The sequence below is a fragment of the Gorilla gorilla genome, chromosome 12 (assembly GCF_029281585.2).
Source record: "Gorilla gorilla gorilla isolate KB3781 chromosome 12, NHGRI_mGorGor1-v2.1_pri, whole genome shotgun sequence".
Taxonomy (NCBI): Eukaryota; Metazoa; Chordata; class Mammalia; order Primates; family Hominidae; genus Gorilla; species Gorilla gorilla.
Genome location: NC_073236.2, coordinates 122,214,932 through 122,235,198, shown reverse-complemented (window position 1 = coordinate 122,235,198; position 20,267 = coordinate 122,214,932). Strand labels below are relative to the sequence as shown.

Here is a 20,267-nt window from a genome sequence, read left to right as displayed (position 1 = left end):
GCCTGCTAGTTCTAGGAAACAAACAAATTGAACCCCACCAATGCCCCACACTGCTCTTTACCGACAGAGGACAAAGGAGTAGAAATCAAAGTGGAGCTGTTGCTCTTGTTTCAGGAGCTGGAGCTGGGAATCTGGGGAGGCAAAATAAACTCCAGAGGATCTATAAAGGGTTCTGCTCCAGTCTTGAGCTGAGTACTGGTCAGTGCATAGGTGTGAGGACACCATTTGAGGCTGGGAAAAGAAATATCCAAAGGAAATAGAAGTAATTCCGACAGCTCACACACAACCAGGAATAGTTCATGTTCTTATTGGCCAGAGTGAAAACCTCGTGATTTACAAGGTATCGGTAGAGTACTCAAAATAGCACTGCCTCAGAGGTAGGAAAAAATTAGCCCACAACCAACGGCTGCTCTAATCTCATCTAACAAGGCTAAAAGTAGCCTCAAAAGGGTAAAAATGGGTCCTATTTAATTCAAGCCCTACTAATATACCTGTAAAACTGAAACAGGAATTTCAAAAACTAACCTATAGTTTCACTAAGGAATATAAGAGCTAGGTACCTTTTTTTTTAATTTGTACAAGCTTAAGATGGTAGAATTTTTGGTGTAAAGACAGTTTTAAAAAGCGTATTACTGAGGGAATTTGCCTGGAGAAAAACAGAGGCAAATGGAAAAACTAGGGCTGTCTCGGATTCATGTATATTAAAGGGCCGTCCCTCCCTATCAATTATCCTCTGTTTATTTCTGTCACTTGTGATCAGTTGGAGTCAATCTCTATCTCTGAGAGTCCATACATCTCTGGATATGTTAATATCCAGTTTCCCTAATTCTGTATTCATTTATCCAACCAATGTATATTGGTATGTATCAGGTACGATTATAGAAACTAGAGATACAGCAGTAAACAAAACAGAGTTTCTACATTCATGGAGCTACGTCATTCTAGTAGATTATGGTAAATCAACTAAGGTATTACCTTTATAGTTCCTACCAAATGCTTGTATCCATTAAAAACATGCAATAGTCAAGGGTAAAATAAGCTATTTTAGAACCAATGAGTTCCCTTTCAAAGGACCTATTTAAGCATAAAGGACCTACTAAGCATAAAGAATATCTAACAGAGTGGAAAAGTTGGATAAGCTCACCATGAAGAGCCCTTCAGATTCGGAATTGTCTGATTAAATTAGAGAATCCTAAGAACTGAATAACAAAGCAAGCATTAATAGTCTCTGCTATAACAGAATTATATAAATAATGTGAAAACAGAGAAACACAAAAACGTATAATATATAGTAACATTTTTCAATGTACTTACCTTCTAAATTGTTGATATGTTTTGAATCTGTGCTCCATGATTTCTCCCAGTAATTTAATAAACTTTTTTAAAGTCCTCACTTTACTATCCAGATCAAGATAGGTCTCTCTTGCTTCTTGGTACTGCCTATTATATAAACAAAATATTATGTAAAAAATACGCCACACGTAAAAAACATAAGAGTAGAATCCCAAACAGATTTAACTGGGAAGGACAGGGAGGGGCAGAGAGTACTAATGGGGCCTAGTAGCAGTCAATTTCATAAATTTCCAGTCAGATTACACTCCCAGAATGAAAGGGTGGTATGGAATAAGAAAGTGCTATCCTGACAGGGAAGGAACAAGGTCCAAGCCCTAGAGGAGGCAGAGACAGTGTGTGAACAAATGCCCTGGTACGGCCTAGAGATGGCAGATCTTAGAGAATGCTAGCAAATACACACCTTCAAAAAGGGAAGGGGTCACACTGGAAGAAAGGTTTCCTTCAGTGACAGATGCCAATAAAAGAAAAAAAGAACTCAAGCCAGCATTAGAATCCACCCTCCCCTGTCCTAAACAAGATAAGATCAAAGAGGCAGAGATGGCATGGCTACTCAGAGTGCTATTACAAAAGGCAACAGCCTATTACTGTGGCAAGCCTATAACTGAATTAGCATGAAAGGCAACCCTGGTCGAGGCTCCCACAGCTACCCTTCCCATTCTCCTTCAAATAACTGGTCCAGGAAAATTCAACTAATTAAAAAAATAAGTAACAAAAAACGCACTGGCACAGCATCCAGATATTTATGGGGAAAATATGAAAAAGAACAGCAAAACTCTCCTACAGACAAAGAAAACTTATTAGAACAGTGTTGCCACAAAGCAGATGAAAATTATAATTGAACACCATAAATTAAAACAAAACAAGAGGCCAGGTGTATTGGCTCACACTATAATCCCAGCACTTTGGGAGGCCAAGATGAGAGGATGGTTTGAGTCCAGGAATTAGAGACCAGCTTGGACAATATAGCAAGACTCTGCTTCTACAAATAATAAAATAAAAATTAGCCAGGTATGGTGGCATGTGCCTGTGGTCCCAGCTACTCAGGAGGGTGAGGCACAGGATCACTTGAACCCAGAAGTTCAAGGCTGCAGTGAGCCATGATTGTACCACTGCACTCCAGCCTGGGTGACAGAGCAAGAGCCTGTCTTAAAGAATAAAAACAAACAAACAAACAAACACGAACATTAGACGAGTGCTACCAGGAAGGAATACCTCAAAGCAGACATAAAAGAACTGAAAGGATACACAAAAGAAGGTAATAATCAAACAAGAGGAGTAGGTAAAGCAAGAGAACCCACAGACGGGAAGGTAGGAGGGCTAGAACCTCCTCCTAAAAAGAACACACACAGATATGAAGACAAAATGAGAAGATGCATAGGAGAAAAGAGAAACGTGGAAAACACATAGATGGAAATAAAGAACATAAATGAGAAAATCAAGCAAAATGAAAAAAAAAAGACAAAATGGTTAGACAAAATGATAACTAGAGAAGATATAGATATTCAACATAACTAAAGACCTCAAAAAAAAAAAACAAAAACAATGAAACAAAATATTTTAAAGTAAAATTCAACAAATTTTTTAAGAACTAAAAGACTCAAATCTAAATATTGAAAAAGCAATGTTTAGCAATGAAAAAAATCCTGAATTCTAACATTCTGGATAAGTTACAGGACATAATAGACAAACACCAACATAAACAAGTTGCTCAGGAGAAAAAGTATGAGCTAAGGATTTTATATTAGGTCAAACTATCCTTCAAACATAAAAGCTAAAGACAAATTCTTATCAACTTGTAAAACATAGAAAATATTCATACACACCATTCTCAAGCAAAAAAGAACAAACAACTTTTCAAATGGCTGCATAGTCATGTGGAAAAAGACAAAATCTATTCCTCACACCATACATGAAAATAAACTCCAAATAAATCACAGATATCATAAAAAAATGGACATATAGAAGTACTAAAAAATCACAGGTAATTAGAACATGTGGAAAAAGGAATAAGAAAAAAAAATCATAGGTGAATACCTCCATAACCTAGATGTAGAGAAAAGCATTTTAACTATGACCCAAAATCCAGATGTAATCAAAGAACGACAAATTGAACTAAATAAAAATAATCTTTTCATGGCAAAAAATATATATGCAAATTCAAAAAAGAAATCAAGAGAAAAATCTGCAATATTTGGCTAATACTCCATATATATATATATATATATATATATATGTTAAAAACTTAAACTTTGAGGGGAAAAACACCATAGAAAATAATTTAAAAAAAGAATAGATAATTCACAAGGTATAAAAATGATTCTTAAATATGTGAAAAAATGTTGAGTTTTATTCATAATGATGGCATGTAATTAAAGTTACATTAATATACAATTTCTCAGCCATCAGACTGGCACAAATTACAAAGCGTAACTATACACTATACACTTTGTTGGCAAAGTTGGGGAAAAAGTATCCTTTCTCATACAGGTTGAGCATTCCTAATCCAGAAATTTGAAATTTGGCTAGGTACGGTATCTCACGCCTATAATCCCAGCACTTTGGGAGGCAAAGGCGGGAGGATCACTGGAGGTCAAGAGTTCGAGACCACCCTGGCCAACATGGTAAAACCCTGTCTCTACTAAAAATACAAAAATTAGCTGGGCATGGTGGCAGGTGCTGGTAATCCCAGCTTCTTGGGAGGGTGAGGCAGGAGAATTGCTTGAATCCAGGAGGCAGAGGTTGCAGTGAGCCAAGATTGTGCCGCACCTCTCCAGCATGGGCAACAGAGTGAGACTCTGTCCCAAAAAGCAAGCCAAAAATCTGAAATTCAAAATACTTCAAAATCTGAAACATTTCCAGCACTGATATGATGCCAAAAGTGAAAAATTCCACACCTGACCTCATGGGACAGGTTGCAGTAAAAACGCAGGCACACAATGCAGTTTATTTATTCAGTGCCCCCAAGGGAAAAGAGACCTTCCTAGCCCCCTTCAGCTGTGATGTATCTTTTCTGTACATGTATGACATGCATACATGGATATGTATGTCACATTTTTTACTAAGTACTTATGTGTGAATCAGTGTAAGAAAACGATTGCTTATATAAATTCAGAATCAGGAATGACAGTGATGTCAAACAACCACAGATTGTTTACATGGATGGCTAAGATAGTAACGTCTTCACTTTCTGATGATTCAATGTATACAAACTTTGTTCCGTGAACAAAATTATTTAAAAATTACATAAAATTACCTTCAGGCTATGTGTATAAGGTGTATATAAAACATAAATGAATTTTTGTGTTTAGATTTGGGTCCTATCTCCAAGATATCTCATCTATATGCCAATATTCCAAAATCCAAAATACTTCTGGTTCTAGGCATTTTGGATAAGGAATACTCAACCTGTACAATGTTGGCGCAAATGCAAAAATGATACACACCCTATAGAGAAGGTTTGAAAATATCTAACGAAACCACTTACACATTTATGCTTCAAACTAGTAAAGTCACTTCTGGAAAATTACTGTGAAGATACAGATTCGAGCACTTATATGATGCCACAAGTGTATCCAATAGCACACATATACATGTGTGCGTGCATGTGCAAGATAATTCACTGCAGCATTATCTGTAACTGCAAAATACTGGAAATAACCAAAATGCACACACACAGAATGACTGAATAAACTATGGTACAGATCAATGTGTGTGTGCAGACTCACAAAACAGAGCACAATGAAGCTGTAAAAAGAATGAGGAAGATCTCAATGAACTGATATGGAGTGATCTTCAGGTACATTGGTGAATGATAAAAGCAAGACGGTTGACTACCTTTTGTGAAAAAAAGTAGAGGAACCATGGAAAAAAGAAAACACATACGAACCTGCTTACTTCCACAAACAACATGAAAGATAGAAAATAAAAAAGAACTGTTGCCTATAGGGAGTGGGCCAGGGGAAATGGGGTGGAAGCGATGAAAGAAGGAGAACATTTCCCTGAATATACTTTTGTTTATGGCTTTGACTTGTGAAACCATGTTAATTTCTACATATTCCCCTCAAAGAGAAATTAAATAAACAAGGATCAAAGAAAAATTGAATGTAAACAAAAACAAATAAAAGCATTTCTAAATCAAGTCAATTAATAACTACAACAATAAAGAAAAACCTAATCCAAATAACTTTAGAACAGAGTAAATTTACTAAATAGTAGAGAAAAAATAATTGCAAACACATCTTGAATGTTTTTCAATAATTTTCTTTTTGTAGATATATATTGTGGAACTGAGTAAATATTAACGTTGTTGAGAGCCAGAATTCCTCCTGTGGAGGAAAAAAAGACAGAAACAAGGAATAGGTTAAGGTTAAAAAGCCCTTTGTGGGACTGGACTGCCACTGGAGACACCAATACAAACTCACGTTTTTAATTCTGTTAACTGAAAGGTACTGGAAGAAATGCTACCCCAGCAACAATTAGCATCCCTAAAATCCAAATTTTGTTTTTAAGTATCATTCCTTAAAAAAGGGAACCAGGGCTCTTTGGAGAAGTTACTGACTCCAAGGCTGGGTCAGGTATAGAATGAGCTTGAAATATTTTGTTATGTCACAAAGTTTAAAAATGCTATTAAAAAAAAAAAAAAAAACAAGAAGGAAAGCATGTTAAGAAAATGCAGGAACCAGCTTGAAGAGCCTCCATTTGACCAAAGATGGAACAATTTAAATCTTAAAATAGGCCATGCAGTGGCTCATGCCTGTAATCCCAGCACTTTGGGAGGCTGAGGTGGGAGGATCACTTGAACCCGGGAGGGAGAGGTTGCAGTGAGCCGAGATCCTGCCACTGAACTCCAGCCTGGACAACAGAGCGAGACCCTGTCTCAGAAAAAGAAAATCTTAAGATAAACATGGACCGTAAATGACTACAGTCCATTGAGTAAAACAGAAATCTGTGGAAACTGAATGCAAATAGAAACATTTCCAAATCAAGTCAATTAATAACTGTAACAGTAGAGAGAAAAACCTAATCCAAGTAACTTTACAACACAGTAAATTTACTAAATACCAGAAAAAAAATAATTGTAAACACATCTTGCAGAGGGGATTTGGCAATAATTGCAAAGTCCATATTGCAAAGGCAAGTAAATAAATTAACAAATAGATAAATTGGAGATAACATAGGCTCTTCCTTACAAGTGACTGATAAATATGAAGGATGCAACAGAATTGAAAACTCCTCATTTTGCAAGCAGTATAGTAAAGATTCGTTCAGGTAAGAATCATTAGCAGATGATAAATCTAGGGATGAAAATATGATGAAAAGCAGGATACTGGCAGGGTTGCAAAGTGTCTGTCTGCAGAATGTTTATTAGTTGCAAGGGAAAAAATAGTAAAGCATATAATGGAAAAACCAGTTAACACCTTTACTGGGTGATCAAAATTAACATCATCAGTAACAGAGAGAGAGAGAGAAATAGATACATAGATTATGTGCCTCTGGATGTGATACCCAGAAAACGATACATCATCATTTCTGTAGCATCCTGGCCAAGAACACATATGAACCTAATTATAAGAAAAAGTATCGTATAAAATCAAAACAAAGAGCATTCTGTAAAAGAGCATGACAAATGAAATACACGACCCTAGACTGGATCTGATATCATAGGAAAGACGTGGAGAACTGTCAACATTGGAACTGGACTACAGGTATCAATGTTAAGTTTCCTGTACTTTATAACTGTATTGTGGTTATGTAAGATAATACTCTTACTCTTAGGGAATATATTGAAGTACTAAGAGGTAAAGGGTCATGATTTATGAAACCTACTTTTGAATGGTACAGAAAAAAAAGTAATGTGAGTGTATGTATATGTGTGCATGTATACATGCTAAATATATATGGCCTTTCAATAATGTTTGAAGTTTGATGATTTTTGATAGAGCTGTCCCTCAGTATCTGCAAAGGAACTAGATCCAGGGCCCCCTGGGCAGATACCAAAATCCATGAATCCCTTTTATAAATGTCATAGTATTTGCACATAACCTATATACATCTTCCTGTATACTTTAAATCATCTCTAGAGATTACTTATAATACCTAAGACAATGTAAATGCTATGTAAATAGTTGTTACACTGTATTCTGTATTTTTAAAAAAATTTGTATTAGTTTTTACTATTGTATTCTTTTTTTGTTGTTTTTGAGTTTTTCCCCCCAGTCTTTTCAATCTGTGGTTGGTTGAACCTGTGGATATGGAACCAGTGGATACAGAGAGCCAGCTGTATTTACAATAATGGATGCATGTCTATGGCAAATGGATCTAGGCAATTTCTCTATTCAATACATTATTAATTCCAAATGGGAAAATCCACTAGGATTAAAATTTTGTTTGAGCTCCAGTTGCTTCTTAAATCATTACTGCAATTATTTTACTTTATAACTAATAGAAAGAGAAATGTAATATGTGAGTGACTAGCAGACCATGGAATTAAAATTGATTTTGCACAGAAAAATAAATAGCTTTTGCTCAGGTTACTAAATTCACTGAATAAATTAACAATGAAAATCAGAAAGAACATCATAAAGCCACAATAACTAAAACAGTATGGTTTTTTAGCAACTGCCTGTGGCCAGGTGTGGTGGCTCATGCCTGTAATCCCAGCACTTTGGGAGGCTGAGGCAGGTGGATCACTTGAGGTGAGGAGTTCGAGACCTGCCTGGTCAACATGGCAAAACTCCAGCTCTACTAAAAATACAAAAAATTAGCTGCACGTGGTGGTGCACGCCTGTAATCCCAGCTACTCAGGAGACTGAGGCAGGATAATTGCTTGAACCCAGGAGGCAGAGGTTGCAGTGAGCCAAGATTGCACCACTGCACTCCAGCCTGCAGAGGAAGACTCCATTTCAAAAAATCAAACAAACAAAAAAACCAAAAAAAACTACCTGTGAATATATTATCACAAAATTAATTTAATTTTTAAAATCTGCATAATGTACCGAATAGACAAAAAAGTACATGAAAAGGTCATAGAAAAATAAATATAAATAAATGAAAAGATGTTCAACTTCACTCAATGTAAGAGAAACGTACATTAAAATTACGGTTAATTCTTTTTCTTGGGAAATCTATCAGCAAAAAGAATCTAAGAAGGCCACACGCTGTTTAGGCTGTAGGAAAACAGGCACTCTAACACATTGCTAATGGGAATGCAAAATTGGTACAATCCCTATAAAGGGAAATCTGACCATATGGAGTTTATACTATTAAAAAAAAAAAAACCCTGAGTACATATAAAATAATGCGCATTCAGTTATTGTGTTCCATCATTTGCAACAACAAAAGATTAGATTAAAACTCAACTATCCATGAAAAGGAGATTATTAAATACAGTGAAATTATAAAAGACAATGAGGAAATATCTATGTACTGACATAAGAAGATCTTCAAGATATATCACTAAACCAAAACAGCAACTATTCACAATAGCCAAGATATGTAATCAACCCACATGTCCATTAACGAATGAAGAAAGAAAAATGTGTATACACACACACACACACACATCAGAATACTATTCAGCTACAAAAAAGCTATAAAAAAGCTGAATAGTATTCTGGCGTGTGTGTGTGTGTGTGTCTCTGTGTGTCTGTGTGTGTGTGTGTATACACATTTTTCTTTCTTCATTCATTAATGGACATGTGGGTTGATTACATATCCTGGCTATTGTGAATAGTTGCCGTTTTGAACCAACGACAAAAACCACATGACTCTCAATAGATGCAGAAAAGGCCTTTGACAAAATTCAACAACATTTCATGCTAAAAACTCTCAATAAATTAGGTATTGATGGGACATATCTCAAAATAATAAGAGCTATCTATGACAAACCCACAGCCAATATCATACTGAATGGGCAAAAACTGGAAGCATTCCCTTTGAAAACTGGCACAAGACAGGGATGCCCTCTCTCACCACTCCTATTCCACACAGTGTTGGAAGTTCTGGCCAGGGCAATCAGGCAGGAGAAGGAAATAAAGGGTATTCAATTAGGAAAAGAGGAAGTCAAATTGTCCGTTTGCTGATGACATGATTGTATATCTAGAAAACCCCGTCCTCTCAACCCAAAATCTCCTTAAGCTGATAGGCAACTTCAGCAAAGTCTCAGGATACAAAATCAATATGCAAAAATCACAAGCATTCTTATACACCAGTAACAGAGAGACAAATCATGAGTGAACTCCCATTCACAATTGCTTCAAAGAGAATAAAATACCTAGGAATCCAACTTACAAGGGATGTGAAGGACCTCTTCAAGGAGAACCACAAACCACTGCTCAATGAAATAAAAGAGGATACAAACAAATGGAAGAACATTCCATGCTCATGGGTAGGAAGAATCAATATCATGAAAACGGCCACACTGCCCAAGGTAATTTATAGATTCAATGCCATCCCCATCAAGCTACCAATGACTTTCTTCACAGAATTGGAAAAAACTACTTTAAAGTTCATATGGAACCAAAAAAGAGCCCGCATTGCCAAGTCAATCCTAAGCCAAAAGAACAAAGCTGGAGGCATCATGCTACCTGACTTCAAACTATACTACAAGGCTACAGTAACCAAAAGAGCATGGTACTGGTACCAAAACAGAGATATAGACCAATGGAACAGAATAGAGCCCTCAGAAATAATGCCGCATATCTACAACTATCTGATTTTTGACAAACCTCACGAAAACAAGAAATGGGCAAAGGATTCCCTATTTAATAAATGGTGCTGGGAAAACTGGCTAGCCAAATGTAGAAAGCTGAAACTGGATCCCTTGCTTACACCTTACACAAAAATTAATTCAAGATGGATTAAAGACTTACATGTTAGACCTAAAACCATAAAAACCCTAGAGGACAACCTAGGCAATACCATTCAGGACATAGGCATGGGCAAGGACTTCATGTCTAAAACACCAAAAGCAATGGCAACAAAAGCCAAAATTGACAAATGGGATCTAATTAAACTAAAGAGCTTCTGCACAGCAAAAGAAACTACCATCGGAGTGAACAGGCAACCTACAGAACGGGAGAACATTTTTGCAATCTACTCATCTGACAAAGGGCTAATATCCAGAATCTACAATGAACTCTAACAAATTTACAAGAAAAAAACAAACAACCTCATCAACAAGTGGGCGAAGGATATGAACAGACAGTTCTCAAAAGAAGACATTTATGTAGCCAAAAGACGCATGAAAAAATGCTCGTCATCACTGGCCATCAGAGAAATGCAAATCAAACCCACAATGAGACATCATCTCACACCAGTTAGAATGGCGATCATTAACAAGTCAGGAAACATCAGGTGCTGGAGAGGATGTGGAGAAATAGGAACACTTTTACACTGCTGGTGGGACTGTAAACTAGTTCAACCACTGTGGAAGTCAGTGTGGCGATTCCTAAGGGATCTAGAAATACCATTTGACCCAGCCATCCTATTACTGGGTATATACTCAAAGGATTATAAAACATGCTGCTATAAAGACACATGCACACGTATGTTTATTGCAGCACTATTCACAATAGCAAAGACCTGGAACCAACCCAAATGTCCATCAATGATAGACTGGATTAAGAAAATGTGGCACACATACGCCATGGAATACTATGCAGGCATAAAAAATGATGAGTTCATGTCCTTTGTAGGGACATGGATGAAGCTGGAAACCATCATTCTCAGCAAACTATCGCAAGGACAAAAAACCAAACACTGCATGTTCTCACTCATAGGTGGGAATTGAACAATGAGAACACATGGACACAGGAAGGGGAACATCACACACCGGGGCCGGCTGTGTGGTGGGGGGAGGGACAGTATTAGGAGATATACCTAATGTTAAATGACGAGGTAATGGGTGCAGCACACCAACATGGCACATGTATACATATGTAACAAACCTGCATGTTGTGCACATGCACCCTAAAAGTATAATAATAAAAATAAAAAATAAAAAAAAAGAATGAGGCCAGGCATGGTGGCTCATGCCTGTAATCTCAGCACTTTGGGAGTCACAGGCAGACAGATCATCTGAGGTCAGCAGTTCAAGATCAGCCTGACCAATATGATGAAACCCGGTCTCCACTAAAAATACAAAAATTAGATGGGCGTGGTGGCATGTGCCTGTCTGTAATCCCAGCTACTCAGGAGGCTGAGACAGGAGAATCGCTTGAACCCGGGAGACAGAGGCTGCAGTGAGCCGAGATCACGCCGTTGCACTCCAGCCTGGGCAAGAGGAGCAAAACTCCATCTCAAAAAAAAAAAAAAAGAATGAAATCCTGTCATTTACAGCAACACAGATGGAACTGGAGGTCACTGTATTAAGTGAAATAAGCCAGGCACAGAACAACAAATCTTGCATATTCTCATTCATATGTGGGAGCTAAAGAGTTGACTTCATGGAGGTAGAGTTGAATGAGGTACCAGAGGCTGCAAAGGGTGTGTGTCAGTGGGATGGGAGGGGTAATTAAAAGAGATTGGTTAATGGGTACAACCACACAGTTAGATAGAATAAGTTCTGCTGTTTGATAGCACAGTAGGGTGACTTTAGTTAACAACAATGTAGGGAGATTTGAAATGTTCCCAACATAAAGACATAATAAATGTTCAAGGTGATGAAGATCCTAAATACTCTGATTTGATCATTACACATCGTATGTATGTATCAAAATGCCATATGTACCCCACTGGAGTATGTAATAACAACAAATTACCTGGTCAATTAAAATTTTGACAAAATATGTTGACATACCACTAAATGCTTTTCAGAAAGACATTAATGGTAACAACTAATATACTATATTTCCCACATATTGTTTATGGATCATTTCATTTAATCTTCAGAACAATCCCCATTTTGTGAACGAGAAAATTAAAGTTCAGAGAGATAGCTAATTTGCCAAAGTCACATAAATAGGTGGTGGAAATGCAATTTAAATCAAGATACTCTTTCTTCAGAACCTGTGCTCTAATTATCAAGAGCATGTTTTTATCAGTAATATGAAAATATCCATTTCATTGAACCTTACTGACCTAGAATATTAGTGTTATTTTCATCTTATTCAATTTGATGTATTTGAAAAATGGCTTCTGTTTTGATTTCCATTTCTTTCATTGCTTATGAAGTTGAACATTTTCATGTCTATATGAACCTTATAGATACACGAAAGCATTTATGTTAAAATGAAATTCCATAATGAGTTTTGTAATAGTTCAGAAGAAAAAAGGTTACTATTTATTGAGAATAATACACATATAAAGGACTACTTCAGCTATAACTATTTGCTATAGTAACACTTCATTCAAATTTAAGACATGTATATGTTTTTCATTTTTTGTCTTGATGATATGCATGAATAATGTGGTAAAGCAGAAAAGCTACCAGCTACTTACCTCATTATTTCCTCTCGATCTCCATGACTAGCATGTTCTGCCTGTATCTTCTGCCTTAATCGATTAATTTCTTTGTCCAGAATTGATGCAGATTTTTCTACTTCTATACGCTCTGGGCAGATTTGTCTTGCTTGTGACATTTTCTCCTAAGAAAGTAGATGTTTATATCTTTAAAACTCCTCTTTGATATAACAATTCATTATACTACTTGTGCCAAAATCTGCAAAGTAAAATTCTGAACTCATGTTTAAGAAATGTATTTTAATTACATTTAATATCAATGTTATTTATATTTATCTAAGTTTTACATTGAAGATAAAGTCCAGAGTAATGACCTCAAGAGAAAACTGCATTGCTATGTGTAACTAATAAGGTGCAAGATCTCCACAACTTCCTAGTGAAACAAATTTAATGCAGCAGTTACGAAAAGCTTGCTACCCAGGGGACCGAGGTGAGATGTAGGTTTCCACATCCTTTAGGGTGGACTCTCAGCACCAATGGTATTAAAAACACAAACAAACAAAGACCCTCATGGGGTAAAGAATACAAGGCACCTTTACACATAGTACTTTTTTATATTCACAACTTTCTGTATTATTCTTAAACAAATGAGGAAAACAAGTAAGAAAATGAATTACAGAGTTTAGATCATTTTCCTTAAGATATAAATGCAAAATTGGAATCCATCTGTTCTGGTTAGGACAAGGTTGCCTTCAATTTATTCTCCTCTAAACACTGGGTCACTGCTTAGAATTGCCAATAGACATGCCTCGTAGGAGCTAAAATCTAGCCCGGCCCACAGCCCAACTACTCACTGGAAGGGGTGCCTTTTCCGGACACTCAAGGGCTATCCGCTTGCCAAGGTGGGCATCTAAGGAGCTATGTTAGCTGAAAGACAGCACTACTTTCTAAAGCACTCAGAGGCATAATACAGGACTGCCAGAGTCTTGCCTATTTAAGTCCTCACACTTTGAGGGTCCGTAAGCCTCTTCTGTTGATTCACCCAAACACCTATTACTCTATATGAAACAGAAATTCAGACAACTTGTCTGTTTTTAGAAACATGACATTAGGGAAAACACACTTTAATAACCATGGCTAAGGCTGAAAACAAAATAACTTGAAAAAAATGGTGAAAAACCTCTAGTTCTTTCTCTTTCATATCCAGTTCTCGTTTCTTTTTATTTAAGGTATCCAAGTGTTCTTTTTGTTTTTCTTCATAATGTCGTTTCCCTCGTTTTTGGTTATCCACTTCAGAATCAGCAAGGTTTAATTCATCCTGTTTGAACAAAGCCAGAATAAAAGATTGTTTAAAAAAATTTCCAGCATAGGTATAAAGATAATAAACAACTCAGTAAAGTGGCTATGATTATGCTGTTTGAAGAGGCAAGTGTTATTATATCTATATGTGTCTGAATAGAAGTGAGGAGTTTCCCAAATTAGGAAGTCACATTAAATTCAAATTCTTATCTGAATTCCCCATATATTATGGTACTTTCAGTTTTATTTTAATAAACTAGGTGTTTTTTGGGGAATCCACATTAGCCTTTAAAAACTTAAAACAATGCAAGTGTTAGGTATTTACAGAGGACACCTGAAAAAGGATACCTGGTTTTAAAAAGGGTGGGTTGGGGAAAAAGCAAGGATGTGAAAAAATTTAACGCTGATTTATTTAGTCACATCTGGTATAACTTCACAATTTTGAGCATAAAATACAACTGGAAAGAAGCTATCCCAAGATCACTTTAAAAACAAACAGTAGTAGATATAAGGTAAAGATGCATACTATAATGCACAGCCACCACTGGAAAAATAAAACAAGAGGTATAGCTAAAAAACTGGGAGAAGAGATAAAGGAACACTCATAATTACTTGGTAATCTCAAAGGAAGGACATAAAGACGGAAAGTATGAAGAACAACAAAAACAGGACAATTAAAACACAAATAGTAGCTATTACTTCATGATGAAATACAGAATGCTTTCTTTCTAAGAACAAGAGCAAGGTAAGGACTTCCAGTCTCATGGCTTCTATTCAACAATGTACTAAAGGTCAACAGTTGTTGGAGGTCCTGGCTAGTTCAATTAAAATAAAAGGAAATAGAAAGCATAACAATTAGAAAAAAAAAAGCGTAATACTGTATTTATACAAAAACAGATGATGGCACATAAATTCCAAAAGAAGAACTTCAAAACCATAAGTGAGTTTAGAAAGGTCACTGGATACAGGTCAATACAAAATTCAGTCATGTATCTATATACTAGGAATAATTGAAAAATGAATTAAAACATTTACTATACCATGAAAAACAGCCAACACATATCCAGAATATATAAAGAACTCTTACAACTCAAAAATAAAAGACCCATAACCCAACTGTAAAACGGGCAAAGATTTAAAAAGACATTTCCCCAAAGATAAACAAATTGCCAATAAGAACATGAAAACTACCAAGAGTATTAGCCATAAGGAAAATGCAAATCAAAATCACAATGAGATACCACTTCTCACTCACTAGCATGGTTAAAATTAAAAAGGCAGAAAATAACCAGTGTTGATAAGGATGTGGAGAAATTGGGACATTCAAACACTGTTGGTGAGAACATTAAATGGTACAGTCACTTTGGAAAAGTTTCAAAGTTCTTCAAAATGAAGTGTAAGCACATAGCTTAGTAATTCCATTCCTAGGTATCTGAGACAAATGATAATACATATCTATACAAAAACTTGTATATGAATGTTCGCAGCAGCAGCACCCAAATGTCCATCAATTGATGAATGCATAAATAAAATGTGAACATGACTAGGCAATAAAAAGTAATAAAGTTCTGACACATGCTACAACCCGGATGAAACTTGAAAACATTAGGCTAAGTTGAAGGAGCCAGTAACAAAAGACCACATACTATATGACTCTACTCATATGAAATATCTGGAATAGGCAAATCTATAGAGATAGAAAGTAGATTTGTTTTTGCCAGGGGATGGGGACAGGAGAGAATTGGGAGTGACTGTTAATCAGTATGGGTTTCTTTATTAGGCGATGAAAATGTTCTAAAATGGTGGAAATGGTTACACAACTCTGAATACATGAAAAATCATTGAATTATACACTTTAAATGGATAAATTTTACTGAACAATATATAAATAATGATTAGATCCTGTTGAGTTTTTCTATATCCTTGTTCATTTTTGGTATAGTTGCTCTATCAATTATTGAGGAAGTTCTATAAGATTTTGCTTCCCTTATGTTACAGCTCTAATATTTGTTGCACACATATTTAGAATTGCTATGTATTTTTGGTGGACTGAACCTTTTGTCATTACGTAATGTCCTTCTTTGTCTCTGGTAATTTTATTTTGAAGTCCACTTCATCTGATTTTAATATAGCTACTCTTGTTTTCCATTGATTACTATTTGCAAGATATACCATTTTCCATCCTTTTACTTTCAACCTGCCTATATGGCTGTATTTGAAGTGAGCTATTTATAGAGAGCATATAGTCATGTTTTAATCTACTCTGTCCATATCTGTCTTTTGTTTATTTAGACAAACAAGTCTAAATTTAAGTCTGTCATTTTATTTTTTGTATTCTGTTGTTCATCTGTCTTCTCTTTCCTGCCCCATGTGGTTACTCCAACATACATTAAGGATTCCATCTCGATTTATCTGTAGTACGTTTTAGTGCATCTCCTTGTATAGCTTTTTTAGTAGCTGCTGTAGGTATTACACTGTATACACCAAACATCACAGTCTCCTGGAATAATTATTTTACCAGTTTGAGAAGGATAGAAATCTTACCTCCCTTTTGTATCCCTTTTCTTTTCCCCATTTTAAATATAATGGTCCTAAATACTTCCTCTACATACATTTAGAATTATCTCAGATACTATAATTTTTGCTAGCCTTCTAAACATAATTTTTGAAACTCAAGAAGTCTATTGCATTTTTTCCTATTTTTATCTCATTTTTTTTCCTTCCTGATGTTCCAAGATTCCCCCTTTTATTTTTCCTAACAAATTCTCTAAGTTTGCCTTTATCTGAGAATATCTTGAATTTTTCCTTTATTGCTTGGAAATATTTTTGGTGGACACAGGGTTGACAGGTCATTTTGCACTTGAAAAATGTGCCACTTCCATCTGGTCTCCATGGTTTCTGATGAGAAATATGCTGTCACTCAAAAATCCTTTTCTATATAAGGTTTTCTCTTGCTATCTGTAAGACCTTTTCTTTAATTTCCAGAAGTTTCACTGTAATGTGTCTTATTGCAGATTACTTTGGGTTTATCTTGTTTTCGGTTTACGTACATTCTTTAATCTGTAAGTTTATGCTTTTTGCCAAATTTGGGAAGTGTTTAGCCATTACTTTAGTACTTTTTCAGTCATGCCCTCTTTTCCTTCACTTTCTAAGACTCCAACAATACAAATGTCAGCTATTCTGTTATAGTTTCACAGGTCCCTAAGATGCTGTTTGTTTGTTTCAGTCTATTTGTTTTTCTTTATTTTTTCTCTGTTGATCAGATTTATGAGGAATAACAAGGGAATATTATGAAAGACTTCATGGTCAATTTTGTCTCAAAAAGTATGTGCTAAAAATAAAGTCAATTGAATTCAGCCTGAAACATAACTGAGATAGCTGACAAACAAGAGATGAGTAGTACTTTATTTCAAGTTGGCTTTTACAGCAACTAATCTTTGAGTTATTGAAGCAAAGCTGGGACAACAAGCAAGCACAGAGACATTCTACACATACGAGACGTCTCTGCTCCTGGTTCTGATTTTTAAAAATCATAAAAAGGTGAAAAAAAAAAGCTATAATCCTCTAGGAGAAATGGAAATTTGGTGATTTATTCTCCTAAAGCCATGAACAGAAGTGTTTAATACTAATTGATCTAATGATGAAAGTTTGGTTCCCACCATTCTTTATATTCAATTTTTATGCTATTTACATTTAACCAAAAATTCTTTTAGGCCAATATCCATAGAGTACATGTGGATATAAAACTAAAACATAAAATACATACGTAACACAGTACCAAAAATATATACCTTAAGTGGGTCTGCTAGCTCCGATAGTTGATTAATTTTGAATTTAATTGCATCATACTTATTTTCTGCTTCTATTTTCAGACTTTTAAGATGCTCCATATTGTCTTTTTGTTGCTCCATATGTTCCTCAACCATTTTCATTTTGCTTTTATTTTCCTGAGCTTCATCTTCCTGATAAAATTTAAACAGCATATAAGGTTAATTAAAATACTTTAAGTTTTCAAATAGAAGAAACATAAAAATAATTCTGAGAGAGGAGAAACTATAGGCTATATGCAAATCAGATCAAATACAAATAGAAAGAACACTAGAATATTTTTATACTCTTAATGGTAAATTAGGAAGTAGAGGAAAACAAGCTGAAAAATCAGAAGGGATGAAATTTAGGAGACAATATTCTGCTTAAGATCATAATCAATTCTATCTATTCATTTTTTCCAAACTATACAATATATATCTTGTGCCAGAGAATATGTTAGATGCTAAGTAAACAAACATAAATAAGATCTTATCCATATGTTTAAGAAATTCAGTTGGCCAGGTGCAGTGGCTCATGCGTGTAATCCCAGCACTTTGGGAGGCCGACACGAGTGGATCACCTAAGGACAGGAGTTTGAGACCAGCCTGACCAACAGGGTGAAAGCCTGTCTTTACTAAATAAAAAATTAGCCGGGTGTGGTGATACATGCCTGTGTAATCCCAGCGACTTGGGAGGCTGAGGCAGGAGAATTGCTTGAACCCGGGAGGCAGAGGTTGCAGTGAGCCAAGATTGCACCACTGCACTTCAGCCTGGGCAACAAGAGTGATACTCCATCTCAAAATAATAATAATAATAATAATAATAATAATAATACAAAAATTTAGTCTATCAAAAAAAGGAATTAAAGCAGAAAAATAAAAAGCAGAAAGTGAAAAGACTACTAGTGAAAAATGGAGACAAATTCTAATCGGGGTAAAGCTTCATTAGCACTGAGACTTATTCCATTTTGCGCACTGTTGTATTCCTTAGCAGTTAATATGCCTCCTGATACTGAGCAGACACTCGATAAATATTTATTCACTTTAACACAACTGTGCCATTTATCTAGTTCACTGTTTACTGCAACTCAGAAAAAGCTAAGTGTCATAAACAGATTCCCGAAAAAAAGATTACAGTAAAAAATGTGTTGAATTAAAATGAAAAATACTGATTTGAAAAAAAGAAAAAAAACAAGACACCAACTAGAACTGACTAAAAGATGATCCTGACATCTGTGCCCATTCATATTGATACTGATGAACTCTGAGAGTGCCTACATGAAAAACACTATGCTCAGCAGCAGGGTTTGATGGGCCCTTGTTTAGAAATACAATTAAGTTTTGGTAAAGTTTTTTTCCATGTGATAGAAGACAAAATCAATTATTATGCATGAAAGTTATATATACACAAAACATTAAAAAATATGAAGGCTGTATACCAGGTAGTTTTTACCTTCTTCATAAAGAGTAGCTTCAATTAAAAGAACTTTCTAAAAAAGCTGAGTTGATGCCATTAACCTAAATGGTGGCTTTACCCTTTAATATTGCATTTAAATTGAAAAAAAAGTATTTTACCAAAGTTGCAATATCTACAGACTGGTGTTCTTCTATGTTCTCAAGTTCCCGAATTTCAGAAATATTTTTTCTTATTTTCATCTAAAAGAAATGTATTTGGATTTTAGTAACATTAAAAAAATTTAAACCAAAAACCTTGGAAAGGATTCATTAATCTACAAAGCTCTATAATGTTGATGATACAGAAGGATTCCATAATTAATGAAAGGGGTACATTAGTATTAAATCAACCAAAGGAAATTACGTATAAATTCTGCCATATCATTCTTATATACTAATCCATTCCCATGCAAAAGAGATGTAAGTAATCCATCTTAGCATTTTAAATGATGGCACTGTTGAGTCCATCGAGAAAAATTTTTCTGAAACATCCAAAGTCTCAAGTTATGGAATGATTATTCTAATCCAGTAGTTTTCAAAATATGATCCAAGTAACCTATGGGGGTTTCTGATATCCTTTCAGATGGTCTGTGAAGCCAAAACTATTTTCATAAAAACAATTAGACATTATTTGCCATTTTTATTAGCATTTTCTCATGAGTGTATATAAAGTTTATAAATATATGATTTGTAATACCACAACAGACTGAATGCAAAAACTGATATAACTATTTAATTGAATTTTATTAAACTTGGACATCAGATACTTAAAAAATATTCCAATCTTCTCACAAAATCTTTTTGGTTTCAAAGCTTTGTTTTTTTAAATAAAAAATATTTCTGTTAATGAAGTTTATTACTATTTTTAAATGAATTGATATGGTTTGGCTGTGTCCCTACCCAGATCTCACCTTGAATTTAAGTTCCCATAATCCCATGTGTTGTGGGAGG

The 20,267-nt window shown here is 35.2% G+C and overlaps 1 protein-coding gene across 5 annotated transcripts in view; it reads right to left on the bottom strand.

Annotated features, from left to right (window-relative positions):
- The window catches only part of SMC6 (structural maintenance of chromosomes 6), an 88,721-nt gene that overhangs the window by 17,245 nt on the left and 51,209 nt on the right, over nt 1-20,267 (bottom strand). For all 5 annotated transcript variants that reach the window (XM_055378755.2, XM_063696045.1, XM_063696046.1 and 2 more), the window contains 5 exons: nt 19,437-19,517; nt 17,844-18,014; nt 13,934-14,071; nt 12,793-12,938; nt 1,315-1,440 (listed from right to left, as the gene is read on the bottom strand). In XM_055378755.2, the coding sequence (XP_055234730.2) occupies nt 1,315-1,440; nt 12,793-12,938; nt 13,934-14,071; nt 17,844-18,014; nt 19,437-19,517 (662 nt within the window). The remainder of the gene's footprint in view (nt 1-1,314; nt 1,441-12,792; nt 12,939-13,933; nt 14,072-17,843; nt 18,015-19,436; nt 19,518-20,267) is intronic.